Below are 21587 nucleotides of genomic sequence, written 5' to 3'. Positions count from 1 at the left end.
GGCCCTGGAGCGGAGGACCGTGATCGGCCAAGGGCGTTTTCGAGTTCCCGCATGGTGAATGGGGCATTATAACTTTCGCGATTCGAGGAGCGGAAGTTAGGTGGCCTAGCCTCCCCTGCCTGGTTGCGGGGGAGGAAGGCAGGGTGGTAATGAGCGGAGCTCGAAACCTCTGCGAAAAAGCGGCCGAAGGCATTGGAGACAGCCTCAGGGGCCACAAGGACGTCATTCGCGACCTTCAAGCCAGAAACTGGTGAGTGGACCTTAGTGCCAGATAGCCGGCGCAGGTTACCCCAGACAACAGAAGAAGGAGTAAAACTGTTGAAGGTGCTTGTGAAAGCAGCCCAGCTGGCTTTCTTGCTTTCTTTAATAATACGACGACACTGAGCACGTAATCGTTTATAATTGATACAATTAGCCACTGTAGGGTGAGGTTTAAAGGTGCGTAAAGCACGTCGACGAGCACGTAAAGCGTCTCTACATGCTGCGGTCCACCAGGGGACCGGAACGCGACGTGGAGAAGAAGGAGGGTGAGGGATGGAATATTCAGCAGCAGTGAGAATGACTTCCGTGAGGTGTGCGACCTGACGATCGCAGCTTGTGAAGGTGTGATCCTGGAAGGTCGCCCTGGAAGAGAAGAGCCCCCAGTCTGCTTTGAAGATGGTCGAACTAGATGAGCACAGAGAGGGGGTATGCTGCAGGAGATGGATAACACACGGGAAGTGGTCGCTCGAATATGTATCAGAAAGTGCATACCACTCAAACCGGCGTGCAAATTGGTGAGTACATATAGAGAGGTCTAAATGGGAATAGGTGTGAGATGTGTCCGAAAGAAAAGTAGGGGCACCAGTATTGAGGCAGACAAGATTGAGCTGGTTGAAAGGTCTGCTAACAGGGAGCCCCTCAGGCAGGATGCTGGAGAGCCCCAAAGGGGATGGTGGGCATTGAAGTCTCGAGTTAACAAAAATGGTACAGGTAGCTGAGCAATAAGTTGCATCATGTCTGCCCTGGTAACGGCAGATGACGATGGAGTGTAAACGGTACAAATGGAAAATGTAAAAGTGGGGAGAGTAATGGGGATGGCAACTGCCTGCAGGCCGGTGTGCAACGGGATGAGATCGTAGTAAATATCATCCCGGACCAGCACCACAACCCCTCCATGAGCCGGGATACCTACCACAGGGGGTAGGTCAAAACGCACAGAGGTGTAGTGTGCCAAGGCAATTTGATCGCATGGGCGGAGCTTCGTTTCCTGGAGGGCTACGACGAGCGGACGGTGCAAGCGGAGCAGCAACTTCAAGTCCTCTCGGTTGGAGCGAATGCTGCGAATATTCCAGTGAATAAGTGCCATCGTAAGAAGAGGAAGATGAAAGAAGGGGTCACCTCGAAGGCCGCTGAGGGCCTGGCTTCCAGCGAGCACTGCCGCCGCTATCAGTAGGCGGACAGTCATCGTCCATTGGGTCTATAGGTTCATCGGCCATCTCAGGAGGATGGCCGGGAGGGGGAGCTTCCTCCGCCGGTGAACGGCCAGATGTACGGCTACCAGCGGTGCGGCCAGGCGAAACGGATGACGGCCTGGGGCGGCAACCGCTGGGTGGCGGAGGAGAAGAAATGCGCCGTGGCGGAGAAGGAGAACTGTGCTTCCTATGAGCCTTTTTGGAAGGACGTTTGGTGGAAGTACCGGTCGAAGGCTGGGAGGTCGAGGGACATAGGAAGTCTGCACGGGACGGTTCCTTCTTGAAGGCCCGTGCATCTGACTTTGGGGTCTTCGTCGTAGCAGAAGCTGATGAAGGGGCTGGTGTCTGTGGGGTGATGGGAGGAAGAGGAGACGTCGACCGCGCGATCTTAGCACTGGCCGAACGGACGACCGTGGTGCTGAAGGTCAGATCGCATGTCTGGGTTGCCACCTCCCTGGTAGTCCGAGGAGAGGCGAGGACAGTACTGTATTTCCCCGCTGGGAGCAGCGTGGGCTTCCTACTAGCCAATAGCTTGCGAGCAGCCGAGGTGGACACTTTTTCTTTGACCCGAATTTCTTGGATACAGCGTTCTTCCTTATAGACAGGACAGTCGCGGGAGGATGCGGCATGGTCACCCTGACAGTTCACCCAACGAGGTGACGGAGGTGGACAGTCACCCTCATGGGCATCCCTGCCACAAGTGACACGTTTAGCCGCATTGGAACAAGACTGTCGAGTGTGATTGAAACGCTGACACTGATAGCAGCGCGTAGGTGTCGGGACACAGGGGCGAACAGAAATAACCTCGTAGCCCGCCTTGATGCGCGATGGCAGCTTAACACTATCGAAGGTCAAGAAAAGTGTCCGGGTCGGTACAAGGTCATTGTTGACCTTTTTCATGACCCTATGGACAGCCGTCACGCCCTGCTCAGCGAGGAAAGATTGAATCTCCTCGTCAGTCAATCCGTCGAGGGAGCTAGTATAGACTACACCACGAGACGAATTCAAAGTTCGGTGGGCCTCCACCCGGACAGGGAACGTGTACAGGAGTGTGGCCCGAAGCAGTTTTTGTGCCTGAAAGGCACTCTCAGTTTCTAGTACTAAGGTACCGTTACGCAACCTGGTACAAGATTTGACAGATCCGGCTATGGCATCTACGCCCTTCTGGATAACGAAAGGGTTGACAGAGGAAAAATCCTTTCCGTCCTCAGTTCGAGAAACGACGAGGAACTGTGGGGCAGGCGGTAGTACTTTTGTCACTGGTGGCTGGTCACGTTTCCGTTTTTCGGCAGAAGTCGAAAGCGATGGAGTAGAATCCATTGCGGAGGAATCCCCCATGATTGCCAGCGTCTCCGATGGCGCGCTCCTTCCTTGTGGGGACCCTCTCAGAGGGCACTCCCGCCTTAGGTGAATGTTTTACACCTCAGGTCACACCTCCCGAGAAACAGACGGAGGGACCAATCGGCATGGTCAGAAGGTTTCAGCTCAGGCAATCACCCCTCCCCGGGCCTGGTCTTTACCAGGGGGTACGCGCGTGCCTTACATGTCTACCCAGGGCGGGGACTTACGCGTTACCCCGTCACCGGCTACGCGTGCGAACGCGTGGGTCGGCCTTCAGGCACGCACAGGGAGGAAGGAAAAAGAGGAAAAAGAAGAGAGAGAGGGAGAAAGAGGACAGACTGTCTCAAACGCCGAGGCGGAGACCAGAGAAGGCAAGGAGAAGAAGGCAATGAGAAGGCAAGGAGAAGAAGGCAATGAGAAGTCAAGGGAAAGAGTAAGGAAGACAGTGAGGTGGAGAAGAGCAAAGAAAGGAACCAACAAAAGGAAGGAAGAAACGAGAAGTGAAAAACCAAAAAGACCACAATTATAGGTCGTGGAACCGTCCGTCTCCGGACGCAGGCGCTAACTACCCCCGTGAGGGGGATGGACTCCTTGTAGTCGCCTCTTACGACAGGCAGGAATACCTCGGGCCTATTCTAATTCCCAGACCCGCAGGGGGGGATGGTGGTTTGTATGAATGTGCCATAGTACGGCGGTAGTGATAGACTCTAAACTAGCGGCAACGAAGCAGTAAACAACTACGTATATTGGCGACCACGCGGACGGGACGTAAACAGGACGTCCTCGCCGCAGCGCTGCGGAAAGCAGACTGATTTTGGTCCAGTATCCCACGTCTAGGACAAGAGAGTGCCCTGAGTATCTGTCCGCTCCTCTGCCCTCTGTGACAAGGCCGTTGGCAGAATGACGTTGTCTTCTTGTGCCGGAAGTCACGGGCCGCCAATGCTGATTATTAATCAAAATTTAAACAGTGACTGGATTCGAACCCGGGACCGAGAGCATTTTGATTGCTAATCAAAGACGCAACAAGTGGGCCACAGGCCTAGTAGTGCCTAGAGTTGTAAAATTATCGTAGACTACTATAGACTACCGTAAGTAGGCGAAGAGTACGATAGTTTTACTAGTGGCTTTGGTCACTTAAGGTCGTATCTCTGTTATCTGTATGTTAGGTGTGTTGCATACTTGTTGCGCGTTACCTCATAACGATTGCTTTGTTCACGTATTTGATCATTGTCTAGCTAGTTTCCTCTAAAAACCGGAAGTGGTGAACAGTCTAGAAACTGACTGAGGATGTACAAAGGCCCGGGCAACCAACAGAATGCTTCGGTCCGGAAGTTATCCTCGTTTGTTATTTAAGAATAAACAGTATTTATAGAAAAACTGAAATAGTCAACGTTTCATTCACGTTTTATTAGCAAATGATTGATTTGTGAAGTGAAACAGACGAATGTTGTTGTAAGAATAAAGAAAGCACTATAGATTTATCATTTAGTGGTACATAACGCAATTTGCACAAAAAAGGTAAAATAAGAAAAAAATGTCTAACATGGCTTTATGAAACCGTCAAGATGATATGAAATATATTTCTGTTATTCATGAACAACTTTCGCCAGGCCCGAATTATGATGGCAGTGCTCCACACACAGTTTTTACAATATGTGTGTGGATCACCTCCATGAAGACAAATTGAGTACCCCAATGCCGCCACATTATCCCCTACTTTAGTGTTTTTCTGTAACTCATACTAATAACTTCGGCATGAAGCTCAATCAGGCACGTGCATTTGTTTGTTTTGACCATTTAAGGTCAAATATACTAATCTTGAATAGTGTCCATCTACATTATATGGCTCCTTATTGCCGGATGTTACAGATTAGATGTTGACTTGGTCACTACTCATTCTTGACCATTTGTGTTCTAAGTCAATAGGATGTTCATGCGTTGTAACCATATCTAAGCAAATGCTTATCATTTACATCTAAAAAGAAATTTTAGACCTAGTCATAATGATGATGATGATGTTGGCATTATATTATCCTTCCCACTCCTAAGTTCTTGAAGGTGATTAAACTTCGTGCTTAAGAACAAAATTTTCCTAGGCAGGCCACACGTTGTCAGCACCTGATGTCTTCCTCATATGACCAACGAATACTTCATAAACGTTAAATGGTTCAATGGCTCTGAGCACTATGGGACTTAACTGCTGAAGTCATCAGTCCCCCCAGGGGACTTCAGCTAGAAGTACGTTGGTGGCGACCGCGGGAACCCGAGCTGAGTCTGACATTGATTCCACTTACTTGTGTCAGGCTCCTTCTTTCTCCTCCCCTGTCAGCCTCCCTTGGCCAAATCTTGCTTTTTCGACCCTAACGGTATTAGGTTTCGAGGCCCGAGGGTGTCTCTCCAATTTTCTTATTCCCACTTCTAACCCAACTCCTGAGGGCATCCCACCCCTTAAGAAAAGCCAGCAGTCCTGTTAGCTGTGAGGGTAACACCGCAGGTTGGACGGGAGGCCAGCACCCTCCCTTCGTAAAAAATTGAACATGCTTTCAAGACTACAAGTAAGCCTCGGAACATTACTGACAAAAATAGACGACGTCAATGGCAAAGAAACGGTATACGATTTGGAACTTGGAATGTAAGGAGCCTGTACAAGACAGGAGCTGCAATCATTATGGTGAAAGAAATTCAGAGGTACGAACTAGACCTAGTTGCACTGCAAGAAATCCGGTGGGACGATGCGGGCACCATTGATGTTGAAAACTGTATTATTCTGTATGGAGCCTGTGAACGAGGTCATCTGTTAGGCACTGGTTTCTGCGTCAGTAAGACTTTGGTCACTCATGTTTCAGAATTCGTTTCAGTCAACCCAAGAATATCTGTTCTAACACTGGACGTAAAGCATATTAAGGCGACTTTTGTGAAGTGTCATACTCACACGGAGTAGACCGAAAGTGAAGTGAAGTGAAAGACGAGTTCTATGCACAGCTAGAGGCAGTGATGGACGCTATACCAAATGGACACTTGAGGATCCTCCTTGGTGATATGAATGCCAAGGTTGGGAAAGAACAAATATTCCAAGACACAACAGGAAGGCACAGTCTAGACGACCTAAGCAATGATAATGGGGTTAGGTTCATCAGCTTCGCTACATCATTAGGGTTGTTCATCTCAAGCACAAACTTCCAGCGGAAAAACATACATAAAGGAACCTGGGTGTCACCAGATGGGACAACTGTAAATCAAATAGACCATGTAGACATTGATCTCAGAGCCAAGAGATGGGTGTTAGACGTTAAGACAGCGCGGGGTGCCGAAGGTGGGAGTGATCATTTCCTGGTCAGAGGTCTTTTAAACTTACAGTGTAAAGGAAGAACGGGGCCTAAGTTAAAAAGAGTGGAAAGGTACCATGTGGAGAAACTAAAAGATGAGGCAACGAAGACCGGATACCAGTTGCTACTTAGTAACCGCTTTGAAGCACCCAGTGAAATGGACGCGAATCAGGACCTTGAACTAATGTGGGGAAACATCCAGAGCTCAGTTAGGGATACAGCAAAGGAAACACTCATGGGAAACCCAGTGGGCAAGAAGATCTGGTTTAGAAAGGAATGTGCAGATGCACTGGAAAGGAGAAAGGAAACCAGGAGCAAGTGGCTGAAAAGGACAAATCTGGCACAGGGCAAAGCACAATTTGAGGAGGTACGAAAGACGACACAAGCAATTCTGAGAAGAGCAAAGTGGAAATACATAAGGGATATCATCATTGAACCCGAAACAGACTGCAGAGGACAAAAGACTAGGGAAATGTTTCTGAAGATGAAGTACCTCTCCAAAGGTCACCAGGCCAAGCAGAAATTTGTCAAAGATTCCCATGATAAGATCCTGACGAACGATAGGGACATAGCTGAGAGATGGAAAGAGTACTTTCGTCAGATGCTAAATTGTGATGAATTCGAAATGCAGTTTGATTTCTAGTACCAAATTACAGCCGATGCAGACTATCCCCCACCTACCCTGGATGAGAAAGACCAGAATCAGACATCAGACACCTTAAACAGAATAAGAGTCCAGGTGAAGATGGAATACAGGCTGAAATGATCCTGGCAGGAGGAGAGAAACCTACAGGAAAAATACACCGACTGATACAGGCAATATGGACCAAAGAAGAACTACCAGGAGAATGGAAAACAGCTCTGATTTGTCTAATACATAAGAAGGGCGACAAACAAATGTGACAACTATCGAGGAATCGCCCTGCTTAACGTCTGCTATAAGATCCTGTCCAATTGCCTCATACATATAATTCAGCCAGTGGCAGAATCGGTGATTGGGGAGTACCAGGGAGTTTTCCGGCCAGGATGGTCAACAGTGGATCACATCTTCAGTCTCCGGCAGCTCACTGAGAAACTGGGTGAATATGATAAAGATTTGCATATTTTATTCGTTGATTTTAAGAAGGCCTATGATTGCATACATCGCAAGAGCCTGGTCAACTATTTAAGGGGTTTGGAATAGCACAGAAACTCATCAATCTGATAAAGATCTCTCTGAACGAAACGCGTGCAAAAGTGAAGATGGGAAATCACGTAACTGAGGAGTTTGAAATTGTGACACGACTCAGGCAAGGAGATGGGCTGTCCCCTATCCTTTTCAACTTTGCCCTCGAGGAGATCGTATGCGAGACCTTCCAAGAGAACGAAGGCACTGAAATCGAAGGAAAGAGACTGGCATACTTAGCCTATGCAGACGACATCTGTTTACTCTCTAGGTCGGAAGAGGAGCTGAAGCTAATGACCGACTAAAGGAGGCTGCCAACAAATTTGGGCTAAACATAAACGAAGCCAAGACAGAGTACCTTGTTATGACGCGTGGTCATTGTCAGACTGCTGATCATCTACAATCACTGCAGATTGGGGGCAGTCCTACAAGAGAGTGCAAGAATTCAAATACCTAGGGGCACTTTTCACTGAGAACTCGCCATGTGAAGCAGAGATCAATGCCAGAATACAAGCAGGAAAACGATCGTACCACAGCCTAGCATAACTGCTTCGGTCCAGATATCTCTCCAGACAGTTCAAGATTCGACTGTACAAAACCCTGATCCAGCCTGTTGTTCTATATGGCTGTGAGACGTGGAGTATCCCGAAACAGGACTTCCATAAGCTCCTGGTTTTTAGAGAAAAGTGCTTCGGAAGATCTTCGGTCCAGTTCTGAATGCAGATACCGGGGAATGGAGCATCAGATACAACCAAGAGCTTGAGGAACTATACCAGCAGCCCAACATAGCAGGAACTGTCAAAGCCAAACGAATGCAGTGGGCCGGCCATGTGGCCCGGATGAAGGATCACAGATGGCTTCGGAAGCTCCTGGATTTTACACCTACAGGAAAGAGACCGCCAGGGAGACCCAAGAAGCGCTGGAGGGATGGACTCCATGAAGATTTAAACCAAGTGTCAATAGATGTGAACGGATGGCGGATAGCAGCAATGGACAGAAGACAGTGGAGGAGGAAACTTGTAGATGCGTGCGCTCCACTGGACCTGATCACGTAGTAGTAGTAGTAGTAGTAGTAGTAGTAGTAGTAGTAGTAACCGAAGGACATCACACACATCCATGCCCGAGGCAGGATTCGAACCTGCGACTGTAGCGGTCGAGCGGTTGCAGACTGTAGCGCCTAAAACCGCGCGGTCACTCCGGCCAGCATAAATGTTAAGGCAATGGATCTAAGTACGTTCTGCACAGGATAACATATGCGCCCTTTTCTTCAGCTGTACCTTTCTTTTATTTCACTTTAGTAGTAAATTCAAGGTCAGGAGTTAGGTTTGCGTCTTGTCCCAGCAAATATCCTCCACACATTTTATGCGCAGGCGTACGGTATTGTGTCCGCCTAGGCGGGCCTCATGACGCTACCGTCAGTTCCAGTACAGCACTCGTGGCTGCCGCATCGTGGTCGCGAAGTGGGGCCGAGGCAGATTCAGATAAGTTTTTACAGTCTGACGATAATTTATGGATTTGTGGTTTTAGCTTGACGATGAACACTATGGACAAACGGTAGTTACTTTAATTCTGATGAATGTTTGGTAATCCGGACTGAAACCTAGGTAAATCTAGGTCATCTGTGCAACTGTGGCAGTTGATTTGTAAAATTAAAATAATATATGTATGTTTATGCATGTAAACTGTACTTGCGTCAAAAGTAATTACTTCGGTTATATGATAGCGCAGAAGTGTTATTGTTATTTTATTACTTACACGTTGTAATTTATATTCTGTAAGAATAAAAAATACACAGTGGACTAACACTGAGTGAAGCGCAGTTCTAATTATGTGAAAAATAAACAATCAAACAAACAGAAAGCAAAGAGAAGTCGTCGGCTCACCCTTTCTCTCACACACATTCATTTAGGTTTTTTTCTCTTCCAGTGCTACCAATACTACCGGTAATCCTACCGTTTACTATGTTATTTATGTAGTGTGCCAAAACTATATAACCGTAGTTTTCGTATAGCGCAGTTCTACCTGTAAGCAAGTGCTAACCAGGACTGCTTATCCGTTGGTATTGCGTAAGCTCGTGGTGGCACTGCGAGGATAGTTTCAGGTAACCAATGAAATGACAAATTACAGCACGCTTTTTGTGGTGAACCGACATTTTTCTGTTTTGAGTTTGCTCACACAGGTCAGCAACATTTCAGCACATGTGATGTGATCAGCAATGTTTGCGAGTCACCTTAAACAGAGCTGCAGCGTATGTGGCAACACTACAGCTAAGGCGAGTACACACGAGACCAACGAAGACCAACGAACGGTAGCCATCCGCTTCATTAGCCGAGATTGGCTTAGTGTGTACGAGTGGCAAACAGGAGTCAGCGAAGTGAAAGCGTTGGCGGTTGATTGGCTTCGGGATCCCTCATCTAGTGTAAAGGACGCGTGGAATGTTCCTTGATTCAGTACCATATGTTGTGTCTCTAGAACGGTTGTGTATTTACGTTTTTCAGGACAATCACAATTCGCACTTAGTGTGTTTTATTAACCGGTTTCGCTATTTAATATAACATCATCGTCATCAGAAACTCTGGAATTTGCAGTGTAAAGTGCAGTAGTTGAATGTTAAAGAGCGAAACCAGTCAATAAAACATACTTAGTGCGACTTATTGCTGTCCTGAGAGTCCTCATTTTAACAGTCGCTGTTTCCCCTGCACGCAGTCCCTACTCTCGCTAAGAACGTGTATTTATTTTGTTTAAAAGTACCGGAATACGGAATGGAATATGGAGAAATCTGGTAGTTTAATCGTGAATGGTATTGTTTATGGGCCCCTATGAACTGCAGTTGTAAAACTACTACTACTACTACTACTACTACTACTGCCTGATCAGGCCCAGTGGACCGCACGCATCTACAAGTTTCCTCCTCCACTGTCTTCTGTCCATTGCTGCTATCCGCCATCCGTTCACATCTATTGACACTTGGTTTAAATCTTCATGGAGTCCATCCCTCCAACGCATCTTGGGCCTCCCTGGCGGTCTCTTTCCTGTAGGTGTAAAATCCAGGAGCTTCCGAAGCCATCTGTGATCCTCCATCCGGGCCACATGGCCGGCCCACTGCATTCGTTTGGCTTTTACAGTTACTGCTATGTTGGGCTGCTGGTATAGTTCCTCAAGCTCTTTGTTGTATCTGATCCTCCATTCCCGGTATCTGCATCCAAAACTGGACCGAAGATCTTACGAAGCACTTTTCTCTTAAAAACAAGGAGCTTATGGAAGTCCTGTTTCGGGATACTCCATGTCTCACAGCCATATAGAACAACAGGCTGGATCAGGGTTTTGTACAGTCGAATCTTTAACTGTCTGGAGAGATATCTGGACCGAAGCAGTTGTGCTAGGCTGTGGTAAGATCGGTTTCCGCCTTGTATTCTGGCATTGATCTCTGCTTCACATGAGGAGTCCTCAGAGAGAAGTGCCCCTAGGTATTTGAATTCTTGCACTCTCTTGTAGGACTGCCCCCAACCTGCAGTGATTGTAGATGATCGGCAGTCTGACAATGACCACGCGTCATAACGAGATATTCTGTCTTGGCTTCGTTTATGTTTAGCCCCAATTTGTTGGCAGCCTCCTTCAGTGCTTTGGTCATTTGCTCCAGCTCCTCTTCCGACCTAGAGAGTAAACAGATGTCGTCTGCATAGGTTAAGTATGCCAGTCTCTTTCCTTCGATTTCAATCCCTTCGTTCTCTTGGAAGGTCTCGCACACGATCTTCTCGAGGGTAAAGTTGTAAAAACAAACCGAAAACATCAGAAGTATGGAGAGAAATAAGTGAGCTGTTAGAAAGGAACGTGCACGTTGTGCAAGAGAACATGGAGTCTTTGTTGACATATTTTCGCTTTGATCAACAAAGAGAAACAAACAAAACTGGATGTGACTATTAACTTTCTGCTGTAGGTACTGCTCTCCTAAAAGAGATGTATCTGTGAAAACTTTAAGGGAAACAAATTTCAGTAACAAGTCAAAACAAATAACATTCAGCAGGAAAAAATTATGAAATAGTACATATTGCAATTCAACTTCAAGGCAGACATTAATTTTGTCCATGCACACTCCTCCCTTAGTTTTATTAATAGAGTTCATTCACGAGCGTTATTTCTTGTTCTTCTGCTTCTGATGATCAGCTTCTTGCACCAAAATAGATGCTCACATGCGACGACTGCTAAATCCGCATCTTCTCTCAATGTCGGCCGGTGAAATTGTAATCAAAATGCTACTTCACAACAATAAAGAAATGGAGGGTCGTCGGCAAGTTATCAGAGGCAACTGCGATTCTATAGAGCCGAATCTCTTGGCCCAGCCCCTTCGTTTGGTGTTGATGAGAAGCCGACGCCAATGCATGGGCGACCAAACTTCGGCCGATTGGAATCTCTGTCGCTCGTTGACCTTCGTTGACCTTGTGGACGCGCCTATACGTGAACTAGAAAGTAACGGTAATCGAACTGTTAAGCCATGATTACAATTGTGAATTCCGAAGTTATCCCAGCACAGTGAGTGATCCATGATGTTTCGGGATCACAGTGAAATTGCCTTTGTATTTTGACTGATAACCATTTTCCTATGTTGAGCAGAGTATTCTACATTGCAGGACGTGCCCTCATGCGACGAGAGGTAAGAACACGTACTGCACTCAGTAACACTGTCAAGTATGACACAAAGCTGTTGTGATTCGGCACTGCTTCCCAATGTGCACATATAATGTAGCAGTTCTTCCTATGTATGATTAAAATTTTATCGAGCTATGTTACTTGGCTGTGTCACCTGATGCGAAAGTTACCTCTGTCCTTAAATTCTGCTCACCAGGCTATTACGCTGAGGTGACAAAAGCCATGGGATACCTCCTAATATCGTGTTGGACCTGCTTTTCCCCTACGTACTGCAGCACCTAAGGTAATATGGACTCAACACGCCATTGGAAGTCCCCAGCGGAAATACTGAACCATGCTGCCTCGATAGCCGTCTATGATTGCGAAAACGGTGCAGGATTTTGTTCACGTACTGACTCCTCGATTAAGTCCCATAAATGTTCGATGGGATTCACCTCAGGGGATCTTTGTGGCCAATGGACTGGCTCGAATTGTCAAGAATGATCTTTAGATTAATCGCGAACAACTGTGCTCCAGTGACATAAAAATTCCATCATTATTTGGGAACATGAAGTCCATTATTGCCTGGGGAACGTCTCCAAGTAACCGAAAATAGCCATTTCCTGTCAATGATCGATTCGGATGGACCAGAGGAACCAGTCCGTTCCATCTAATCACAGCCCACAACATTATGGAGACACCATAAGTGCCGGCATGGATCCATGCCTTTGTGGGGGCAGTTCCACACCCCAAGCCTACCATCTACATCCATACTCCGCAAGCCACCTGACGGTGTTTTTTTTTTTTTTTGTTGTGGTTTTAGGGCGCAAAACTTCTATGGTCATTAGCGCCCAGCCCGTGACTTAAGACAGTAAAAAACCGAAATTGAAAACCAGTAGCAATGGAAACAAACTCATAAAATTGGAGAAACTAAAAGTAGAAAGAATGCTTAAAAATCCAGTACAGACAGGGGGTGGTTGTCCCCAAAAAAAAAAACTTCAAATGACTGACGTCATTTCACTGTCACTAATACACTGGAGAACGCGGTCGGCTGAGCGCGTGTCATCTGCTAAAATCGACGATAGATCAGGCGATAGCTGTAGACGGGAGCGTAACGGATTAAAATAGGGGCATTCAATTAAAAGGTGTCTGACCGTCCATGGCTGAGAGCAGTGGGGACAGAGTGGAGGAGGATCACCGCTTAAAAGATGTCTATGGCTAAAAGACAGTGCCCTATCCGGAGTCGAGCTAAAATTACCTCCTCCCGACGACGCGTTCGGGAGGAAGAAGTCCAAGCGCAAGGAAGGGCTTTCACTTCCCGCAATTTATTACGGGGAAGTGTTGACCAATGCGCATGCCATAAATGAGCAACTTGGCGACATAAACCGCTCCGTAGATCGGTGAAGGGAAGCGACTGAATAGCTGGCCGAGGAAGAGAGACTGCAGCCTTGGCCGCCATATCGGCCGCCTCATTCCCACAGATACCAGCGTGTCCCGGGAGCCAGAGGAACGCCACCGAGACGCCCCCCAGGTGGAGCAAGCGCAGACAGTCCTGAATCCGGTGGACCAGAGGGTGCACAGGGTAAAGAGCTTGGAGACTGAGGAGAGAGCTGAGAGAATCTGAGCAGATAACGTACTGTATCCGCTGATGGCGGCGGATGTAGTGGACAGCCTGGAGAACAGCGTAAAGCTCCGCAGTATAAACCGAACACTGGTCGGGAAGTCGAAAGCGATTTGGGGTGTCGCCAACAATATAGGCACTCCCTACACCTAATGATGTTTTCGAGCCGTCGGTGTAAATAAACGTGGCGTCCGTCATTTGTGCACATAGAGCAGCAAATGCCCGACGATAAACAAGTGTAGGGGTACCATCCTTGGGAAATTGACAAAGGTCACGGAGCAGGCAGATCCGGGGACGGAGCCAAGGCGGTGCTGTACCCCAAGTTGTCAAAAAGGTTTTCGGAAAGCGGCAGGAAAGAGAATCGAGCAATTGACGGAAGCGGACTCCCGGGGGTAGTAGGGAGGAGGAGCGGCCTGCATACCCTACATCAAAGGAGGCGTCGAAAAAAAGGTCATGGGCTGGATTAGCAGGCATGGAAGACAGATGGCTAGCATAACGACTCAGGAGGACTGCTCGCCGATTGGACAGCGGAGGTTCAGCAGTCTCAGCATAAAGGCTTTCCACAGTGCTGGTGTAAAAAGCTCCAGACACTAAACGTAATCCACGGTGGTGGATAGAGTCGAGACGCCGAAGAATAGACGGCCGATCAGAGGAGTAGACTATGCTTCCATAGTCCAATTTCGAGCGCACTAAGGCGCGATAGAGGCGGAGAAGGACCACTCGGTCCGCTCCCCAGGAGGTACCATTCAGGACACGGAGGGTGTTAAGCGATCGCAGACAGCGAGCCGAAAGATAGGAGACGTGGGAGGACCAGCACAGTTTTCTGTCAAACATAAGACCCAAGAATTTAGCGACGTCTGAAAACGGAAGGTTGACAGGACCTAGATGTAAGGAGGGCGGAAGAAACTCCTTACGTCGCCAAAAATTGACACAAACGGTCTTACTGGGTGAGAAACGGAAGCCGGTTTCGATGCTCCACGAGTGGAGGCGATCGAGACATTCTTGAAGACGTCGTTCAAGAAGGCTGGTCCGTTGAGAGCTGTAGTTGATCGCAAAATCGTCCACAAAGAGGGAGCCCGAGACATCAGGAAGGAGACAATCCATAATTGGATTTATGGCGATGGCAAACAGTACAACACTCAGCACGGATCCCTGGGGTACCCCGTTTTCTTGGGAGAAAGTACGGGAGAGAGTAGTGTTCACCCGCACCCTAAAAGTGCGCTCTGCCATAAATTCGCGAAGAAAAAGGGGCAGCCGGCCTCGAAAGCCCCAAGAGAACAGTGTGCGGAGGATGCCTGTCCTCCAACAGGTATCGTATGCTCTCTCCAGATCGAAAAATATTGCTACCGTTTGGCGTTTCCGGAGAAAATTGTTCATGATATAAGTGGAGAGAGCAACAAGATGGTCAACTGCAGAACGATGCTTCCGGAATCCGCATTGGGCTGGTGTTAAAAGACTGCGGGATTCCAGCCACCAAGCTAAACGGTAATTCACCATACGCTCCAAAACCTTACAGACACTACTCGTGAGAGAAATGGGGCGATAGCTAGAGGGGAGATGTTTGTCCTTTCCAGGTTTCGGAACAGGAACGACAATAGCTTCCCGCCACCGTTTGGGAAAGGTACTGTCGGTCCAAATTCGATTATAAAGGCGAAGGAGGTAACGCAGACTAGGGGTTGGTAAATGCAGCAACATTTGGACATGGATACCATCCGGTCCCGGGGCGGAGGAGCGAGAAGATGAGAGGGCATGTTGGAGTTCCCGCATGGAGAAAACAGTATTGTAGCTTTCGTGATTTTGAGAGGAGAAAGCAAGAGGTCGCACTTCCGCTGCACGTTTCTTCGGGAGAAACGCTGGCGGGTAATTTGAAGAGCTCGAAATCTCAGCAAAGTGCTGACCCAACGAGTTAGAAATTGCGACGGGGTCCACTAAGGTATCATGCGCGACTGTGAGCCCAGAGACCGGGGAGAAACTAGGCGCGCCTGAGAACCGTCGAAGCCGACTCCAAACTTCCGAGGAGGGAGTGAAGGTGTTAAATGAGCTAATAAAGAATTTCCAGCTTGCCTTCTTGCTATCGCGGATGACGCGACGGCATCGCGCACGGAGCTGCTTATAGCGGACACAGTTGGCCAAAGTAGGATGGTGACGGAAAATGCGAAGAGCACGTCGCCGCTCACGTATTGCATCACGGCATGCCTCGTTCCACCAAGGAACTGGGGGGCGCCGGGGCAATGCGGAATGGGAAGGTATGCAGCCCGGAAAGGAAGGAAGGCCACATTAGCTCGGGGTCCCGTGCTCGCTACGCACGTATCCACAAAAGAGTTGTGGACCCCCTGGGGGGACCTGACGGTGTGTGGCGGAGGATACCTTGAGTACCTCTATCGGTTCTCCCCTCTATTCCAGTCTCGTATTGTTCGTGGAATGGATTGTCGGTATACCTCTGTGTGGGCTCTAATCTCTCTGATTTTATCCTCATGATCTCCTCGCGAGATATACGTAGGAGGAAGCAATATACTGCTTGACTCCTCGGTGAAGGTACGTTCTCGAAACTTCAACAAAAGCCCGTACCGAGCTACTGAGCGTCTCTCCTGCAGAGACTTCCACTGGAGTTTATCTATCATCTCCGTAACGCTTTCGCGATTACTAAATGATCCTGTAACGAATCGCGTTGATCTCCGTTGGATCTTCTCTATCCCTTCTATCAACCCTATCTGGTACGGATCCCACACTGCTGAGCAGTATTCAAGCAGTGGGCGAACAAGCGTGCTGTAACCTACATCATTTGTTTTCGGATAGCATTTCCTTAGGATTCTTCAAATGAATCTCAGTCTGGCATCTGCTGTACCGACGATCAACTTTATATGATCATTCCATTTTAAATCACTCCTAATCCCTACTCCCAGATAATTTATGGAATTAACTGCTTCCAGATGCTGACCTATATTGTAGCTAAATGATAAAGGATATTTCTTTCTGTGTATTCGCAGCACATTACACTTGTCTACATTGATATTCAATTGCCATTCCCGGTACCATGCGTCAATTCGTTACACATCGTCCTGCATTTCAGTACAATTCTCCAATGTTACAACCTCTCTAAATACTACAGCATCATCCGCAAGAAGCCTCAGTGAACTTCCGATGTTATCCACAAGGTAATTGCCGGCCGCGGTGGTCTAGCGGTTCTAGGCGCTCAGTCCGGAACCGCGCGACCGCTTCGGTCGCAGGTTCGAATCCTGCTGCGGGCATGGATGTGTGTGATGTCCTTACGTTAGTTAGGTTTAAGTAATCCTAAGTTCTAGGGGACTGATGACCACAGATGTTAAGTCCCATAGTGCTCAGAGCCATTTGAACCACAAGGTAATTTATATACATTGTGAATAGGCAACGGTCCTACAACACTCCCCTGCGGCACACCTGAAATCACTCTTACTTCGGAAGACTTCTCTCCAGTGAGAATAACATGCTGCGTTCTGCTATCTAGGAACTCTTCAATCCAATCACAAAATTGGTCTGATAGTCCATATGCTCTTACTTTGTTCATTAAACGACTGTGGGGAACTGTATCGAACGCCATGCGGAAGTCAAGAAACACGGCATCTACCGGGGAACCCGTGTCTATGGCCCTCTGAGTCTCGTGGACGAATAGCGCGAGCTGGGTTTCACACGATCTTTTTTTTTTTTTCTAAACCCATTCTGATTTCTACAGAGTAGACATCTAGTCTCCGGAAAAGTCATTATACTCGAACATAAGACGTATTCCAAAATTCTACAACTGATAGACGTTAGAGATATAGTTCTGTATTTCTGCAGATCTGTTCAACGTCCCTTCTTGATAACTGGGATGACCTGTGCCATTTTCCAATCCTTAGGAACGCTGCGCTCTTCTAGAGACGTACGGTACATTGCTGCAAGAAGGGGGGGCAAGTTCCTTCACGTACTCTGTGTAAAATCGAACTGGTATACCATCAGGTCCAGCGGCCTTTCCTCTTTTGAGCGATTTTAATTGTTTCTCTATACCTCTGTCGTCTATTTCGTTATCTACCATTTTGTCATCTGTGCGACAATCTAGAGAAGGAACTACAGTGCAATCTTCCTCTGTGAAACAGCTTTGGAAAAAGACATTTAGTATTTCGGCCTTTAGTCTGTCATCCTCTGTTTCAGTACCATTTTGGTCACAGAGTGTCTGTGCATTATGTTTTGATCCACCTACCGCTTTGATGTAAGACCAAAATTTCTTAGGATTTTCTGCCAAGTCAGTACATAGAAATTTACTTTCGAATTCATTGAGCGACTCTCGCATAGCCCTCCTCACACTACATTTCGCTTCGCGTAATTTTTGTTGGTCTGCAAGGCTTTGGCTATGTTTATGTTTATGTTTGCTGTGAAGTTCCCTTTGCTTCCGCAGCAGTTTTCTAACTCGGTTGTTGTACCACGGTGGCTCTTTTCCATCTCTTACGCTCTTGCTTGGCACATACTCATCTAACACATATTGTAGATGGTTTTGAACTTTGTCCACTGATCCTCAACATTATCTGTACTTGAGTCAAAACTTTTGTGTTGAGCCGTCAGGTACTCTGAAATCTGCTTTTGTCACTTTTGCTAAACAGAAAAATCTTCCTACCTTTTTTTAATATTTCTATTTACGGCTGAAATCATGACGGAGTAACCGCTTTATGATCGCTGATTCCCTGTTCTGTTTCAAATAGTTCGGGTCTGTTTGCCACCAGAAGGTCTAATATGTTATCGCCACGAGTCGGTTCTCTGTTTAACTGTTCAAGGTAGTTTTCAGATAAAGCACTTAAAAAAATTTCACTGGATTCTTTGTCCCTGCCACCCGTTATGAACGTCTGAGTCTCCCAGTCTATATCCGGCAAATTAAAATCTCCACCCAGAACTATAACATGGTGGGAAAATCTACTCGAAATATTTTCCAAATTATCGTTCAGGTGCTCAGCCATAACAGCTGCTGAGCCAGGGGGGCCAATAGAGACATCCAATTACCATGTCTGAGCCTGCTTTAACCGTGACCTTCATCCAAATTATTTCACATTTCGTATCTCCGTCAATTTCCTTCGATAATACTGCACTTCTTATCGCTATAAACACGCCTCCCCCTTCACAGTCCAGCCTGTCTCTGCGGTATACATTCCATCTGAGTTTAGAATTTCATTACTGTTTACATCTGGTTTCAGCCAACTTTCTGTCCCTAGTACTATGTGGGCATTGTGACCGTTTATTAATGAGAGCAGTTCTGGGACCTTTCTTTAGACCCTCCTGCAGTTTACTATTAGCAGATTAATATTGTTAATCCCTGTTGAGCCCTCAGCTCATACCAACTTGAACGGGGATTAATCTGACCAGGTCACGGTTTTTTAGTCGTCTAGGGTCCAGCCGATATGGTCACGAATCCAGGAGAGGCGCTCCAAGGGAAGCCGTGCTGTTAGCAAAAGCACTTTGGCCATTAACGCCAGATTTCGGCGCGCTGACGTAACGGAAACTTCCGTCGTACGTCCCACTGATTTCAAGCAATGTTGCTTGTCTTTAGCACCGACAACTCTTCGGAAACGCTGCTGTCGGTTGTTACGTGGCGACCGTCGGCCACTACGTTGTAGGTGATGAGAAGTAACCCCTGAAATTTGGTATTCTCGACACGCTCTTAACGTCATCTTGACACAATATTACAGCTGTCCAACCGGTCGCATCTTCGGGTGAGAGTGCTGGCCCACAGCGCGTGCGCGAGGAGGTGCCCTCTAGCGCAAGTAAACATACCACGCCGCCAGTGGTGGAAACAGGCGAAATCGAGATATCGCTATCAAAAATTAAAAATTATTCCGACGATCGAAACACAGACCCAAAGATGGGACACTGGGACACAGTGTTTATCGAAAGCCTACGCACGCGGACCGTTACCTGCATGCTTCTATCTGTCATACATCGTTCCAGCGTACGGGGGTCCTGCGGACGTTGGCGAGAAGAGCTTATGCCATTTCAGACGGAGAAAGCTTGACACAAGATACCTGCAAATCGGTGGCTTTTCTACCTTTTGCTGGGAGCATTTCCTCGAAGACAGGAAGAATTCTAAAAAGATATATCAAAAGTATTTTTCGTCCGCCAGCCAAGATTAGAGCGCTTCTTGGCTCTGTTAAGGATGACATGGGCTTGAGGAAGCCCGGTGTGTACAAGATCCCTTGCCACTGTGGGAAGGCTTATATTGGTCAGACAATCCGGACCATTCAGGACCGATGTGCTGAGCACCAGCGGCACACACGGTTGCTTCAACCTGAGAAATCTGCAGTGGCGGAGCACTGTCTCACCGAGGGACATAGAATGCTGTATGACGAGACACAAATGGTTGCCCCTGCATCTCGCTATTGGGACTGTGTTTCAAAAGAATCCATAGCGATTCGTTTATCTGGTAATCTTATTAATAGAGACAAGGGTTACTTTTTAAATAAGACTTGGATGATGATGATGATGATGATGTTTGGTTTGTGGGGCGCTCAACTGCGTGGTTATCAGCGCCCGTACAATTACCCAATCTTTGCTCAGTCCAATTTCGCCACTTTCCTGGATGATGATGAAATGATGAGGACAACACAAACACCCAGTCATCTCGAGGCAGGTGAAAATCCCTGACCCCGCCGGGAATCGAACCCGGGACCCCGTGCTCGGGAAGCGAGAACGCTACCGCGAGACCACGAGCGGCGGACAATAAGACTTGGAACCCGGTGTTATCACACATTAATAAACCAACGGTCTGTATTTCGAACGTCGGAATAATTTTTAGTTTTTGATAGTGATATCTCGATTTCGCCTGTTTCCACCACTGGCGGCGCGGTATGTTTACTTGCGCTAGAGGGCAGTTACGGCACCTTCTCGCGCATGCGTTGTGGGCCTTCTGCGGCCTATACAGGGGCCGCCACTTGCGCTGAGAAGTCAATTCCGGCGAGATTGTGTACCAGCACTCTCACCTGAAGATGGAGTCCAGTTGGACCGCTGAAATATTGTGTCAAGATGACGTTATGATCCGGCTGCACACCCGAGAAGAATATTATCTGTCAATTCCTGCTGTGCAACCATGATCACGTCGGAAAGCTCTCCACTTGACTCACCTAAGTACAAATAACAGCCCCGCCAATGCACTTTCTTCTTTACTTCGTCGGAAACCCTTTCACATGAATGACCTGAGCACAAATGACAGTTTCGCCAATCCATTGCTCTTTTATTCTTGTGTACGAGATAATACTGCCATCTGTATCGCTACCCACGACTTTCGACACCGCAGTGTATATTTCGGAAACTTTCTGACAGCACCCCATACTTCTTTATTAATCTGTAAGAACAAGGAAAATGCACTAGAGAATACATATTCATTTTTTATTTGGTAACAGCGTGACTGAGAATCACGTACCAGTGGAGGAAAGCCTTCCTGCGGAACATTGCGGTGAACTGCTCAGAGATTCGCTTTAACAGCTCTTGGATGGCGGTCGAGTTACCGATGAAGGTGGCGGACATCTCGAGTCCGCGGGGCGGGATGTCGCAGACGGCGGTCTTCACATTGTTGGGGATCCACTCGACGTAGTAGCAGCTGTTCTTGTTCTGGATGTTGAGCATCTGCTCGTCGACCTCCTTCATGGACATGCGGCCGCGGAAGACGGCGGCGACGGTGAGGTATCGGCCGTGCCTGGGGTCGCAGGCGGCCATCATGTTCTTGGCGTCGAACATCTGCTGCGTCAGCTCGGGCACGCTGAGCGCGCGGTACTGCTGCGAGCCGCGTGACGTCAGCGGCGCGAAGCCCGGCATGAAGAAGTGCAGCCGCGGGAACGGCACCATGTTCACCGCCAGCTTGCGCAGGTCCGCGTTCAGCTGGCCGGGGAACCTGCGGCAACAGGCGAACCGTCACTGTGGGCTCCACCTACTACAGGTTGGGCAGCACTGGCATAGATAACGCTCCTTACTCGTCACTAGGGCCGTTGATAACGATATATCTATATTCTTTCCAGAAAGATATAGGGTGGTCCATTGATAGTGACCGCGCCAAATATCTCACA

The 21587-nt window shown here is 47.8% G+C and overlaps 1 protein-coding gene across 1 annotated transcript in view; it reads right to left on the bottom strand.

The window, feature by feature from the left end:
* LOC126092007 (tubulin beta-1 chain-like) overlaps nucleotides 1–21587 on the bottom strand; it is a 93090-nt gene that overhangs the window by 15492 nt on the left and 56011 nt on the right. The window contains exon 4 of the mRNA XM_049907383.1: nucleotides 20948–21415. Within this exon, the coding sequence (XP_049763340.1) occupies nucleotides 20948–21415 (468 nt within the window). The remainder of the gene's footprint in view (nucleotides 1–20947; nucleotides 21416–21587) is intronic.

The sequence above is a fragment of the Schistocerca cancellata genome, chromosome 7, assembly GCF_023864275.1.
Source record: "Schistocerca cancellata isolate TAMUIC-IGC-003103 chromosome 7, iqSchCanc2.1, whole genome shotgun sequence".
In the NCBI taxonomy this organism is placed as follows: Eukaryota; Metazoa; Arthropoda; class Insecta; order Orthoptera; family Acrididae; genus Schistocerca; species Schistocerca cancellata.
Note: the sequence above shows the minus strand (reverse complement) of the source record. Positions and strands in the feature narration are given on the sequence as shown.